The sequence below is a fragment of the Micropterus dolomieu genome, linkage group LG21 (assembly GCF_021292245.1).
Source record: "Micropterus dolomieu isolate WLL.071019.BEF.003 ecotype Adirondacks linkage group LG21, ASM2129224v1, whole genome shotgun sequence".
Classification (NCBI taxonomy): Eukaryota; Metazoa; Chordata; class Actinopteri; order Centrarchiformes; family Centrarchidae; genus Micropterus; species Micropterus dolomieu.
Window position 1 is genome coordinate 36,145,690 of NC_060170.1, and position 2,272 is coordinate 36,147,961.

The following is a 2,272-nucleotide window of genomic DNA, read 5'->3' on the forward strand; positions in this document are numbered from 1 at the left end:
GTTTCTATCTGTCTCTACCTGTTTCCAGCTGTCTCTGTTTCCAGCTGTTTCTACCTGTTTCCAGCTGTCTCTGTTTCCAGCTGTTTCTACCTGTTTCCAGCTGTCTCTACCTGTTTCTACCTGTTTCCAGCTGTTTCTACCTGTTTCCAGCTGTTTCTACCTGTTTCTACCTGTTTCCAGCTGTTTCTATCTGTCTCTACCTGTTTCCAGCTGTCTCTGTTTCCAGCTGTTTCTACCTGTTTCCAGCTGTTTCTACCTGTTTCTACCTGTTTCCAGCTGTTTCTATCTGTCTCTACCTGTTTCCAGCTGTTTCTACCTGTTTCTACCTGTTTCCAGCTGTTTCTACCTGTCTCTACCTGTTTCCAGCTGTCTCTGTTTCCAGCTGTTTCTACCTGTTTCCAGCTCTTTCTACCTGTTTCTACCTGTTTCCAGCTGTCTCTGTTTCCAGCTGTCTCTACCTGTTTCCAGCTGTCTCTACCTGTTTCCAGCTGTCTCTGTTTCCAGCTGTCTCTACCTGTTTCCAGCTCTTTCTACCTGTTTCTACCTGTTTCCAGCTGTCTCTGTTTCCAGCTGTCTCTGTTTCCAGCTGTTTCTACCTGTCTCTACCTGTTTCCAGCTGTCTCTGTTTCCAGCTGTCTCTACCTGTTTCCAGCTCTTTCTACCTGTTTCTACCTGTTTCCAGCTGTCTCTGTTTCCAGCTGTCTCTGTTTCCAGCTGTTTCTACCTGTCTCTACCTGTTTCCAGCTGTCTCTGTTTCCAGCTGTCTCTACCTGTTTCCAGCTCTTTCTACCTGTTTCTACCTGTTTCCAGCTGTCTCTACCTGTTTCCAGCTGTCTCTACCTGTTTCTACCTGTTTCCAGCTGTTTCTACCTGTTTCCACCTGTTTCCAGCTGTCTCTACCTGTTTCCAGCTGTCTCTACCTGTTTCTACCTGTCTCTACCTGTTTCCAGCTCTTTCTACCTGTTTCTACCTGTTTCCAGCTGTCTCTACCTGTTTCCAGCTGTCTCTACCTGTTTCTACCTGTTTCCAGCTGTCTCTACCTGTTTCCAGCTGTTTCTATCTGTTTCCAGCTGTTTTGCCTGTTTATCATCTATCTCACCTGTCGTCCTCTTTGAAGTCGCAGCGCTTCCTGTCTGACGGGCCGGTCAGGGAGGCGGGGTTTAGCCTCTCTATTACCCAGGATGCAGTGCGTGTGCGGGGGTCGTACGAGGTGACGTAGGACTCTCTGGTCTTGATGTTGGCCAATGAGGGAAAGCCGTACTTCATCACCGCTCCTGTCCCACCTGGAGTCACCTGGACAACAAGACAACAGGTAAATACTGTACAGGAAGTCCTTTTCAAAGTAAGACGCAGGTTTGATCCTGCAGGTATCAGGATGAATAAACACATTTTGTTTTGAAATGAGCAGGACCCTGAACCCCTCGTTGCTCCGGGGGGGGGGCCGCAAGGCCAGAGAAGCTGAGGAGGAGGAGGATGTCCCCCCCCCCACCCCATGATCTGCTGTCAGACACAGACTCATCCCCCATAATGCACCACAGGAAGTCCCTCCTGCCTGTCAGTCTGAGCGCCACACTGAGAAACTAAAAGTTGGATTAAGTTCCTCAGATTGTGAGGATAGTGTGCTTGAGGGGCAGACGGGTGGAGAACCAATCAGAAGCCTCATGAAGGAGCATGCAGAGCGACAAAATGAATATTCATCAGGAACATGAACACGTGAACATGTTCAGGAGTGGGGTGGGGTAAGACCCCCCCTCAGCTCAAAGTCTATTTTCTGGCACATTAAAGGACATTTTATTGATTTCTTTGTCCGCTCAGGGCAACATATTCTAAAGTAAAACAAACAGCTGACAAATTAATTTCTCTTGAACCAAACGTATTTTTTAGGGAGAAGTCACTTTCCACCGGCTCCTTCCAGCAGCCCTACGCTGTGCGTGATGACGCAGCCTCACCGTCAGCTCGGAGGCCTGGACTCTCGGTACCGGGATCACCGGGACTCTGCTCAGCAGAGCGGGTCTGTCCTCCTCCTCCTCCTCCCCGCCTCTGGAGCTCAGCAGGCGGCTCGCTGAAGCCCCGATCCCCGCCCCGAACAGCAGGGTCGCTCCGGTCCGACAGAGCCGCCTCATGGCGCCGGTGATCAGCCGGGAGTGACGCGCTCTGATGACGTCACGGGACGAGCCGTAAACCGACGTCTTTTTAGCTTAACTATTTCATTCTTCTAACAATAATAATAATAATTATTATTCTAACAGTAATCCGACGGTCTGCGTTTCCT

The 2,272-nt window shown here is 49.8% G+C and overlaps 1 protein-coding gene across 1 annotated transcript in view; it reads right to left on the minus strand.

The window, feature by feature from the left end:
* The window catches only part of endog (endonuclease G), a 6,064-nt gene extending 3,792 nt beyond the window's left edge, over positions 1-2,272 (minus strand). The window contains exons 1-2 of the mRNA XM_046034948.1: positions 1,950-2,272; positions 1,100-1,293 (exon numbers count right to left, since the gene is read on the minus strand). Coding sequence (XP_045890904.1) covers positions 1,100-1,293; positions 1,950-2,123 — 368 coding nt within the window. The 5' untranslated portion in view covers positions 2,124-2,272. The remainder of the gene's footprint in view (positions 1-1,099; positions 1,294-1,949) is intronic.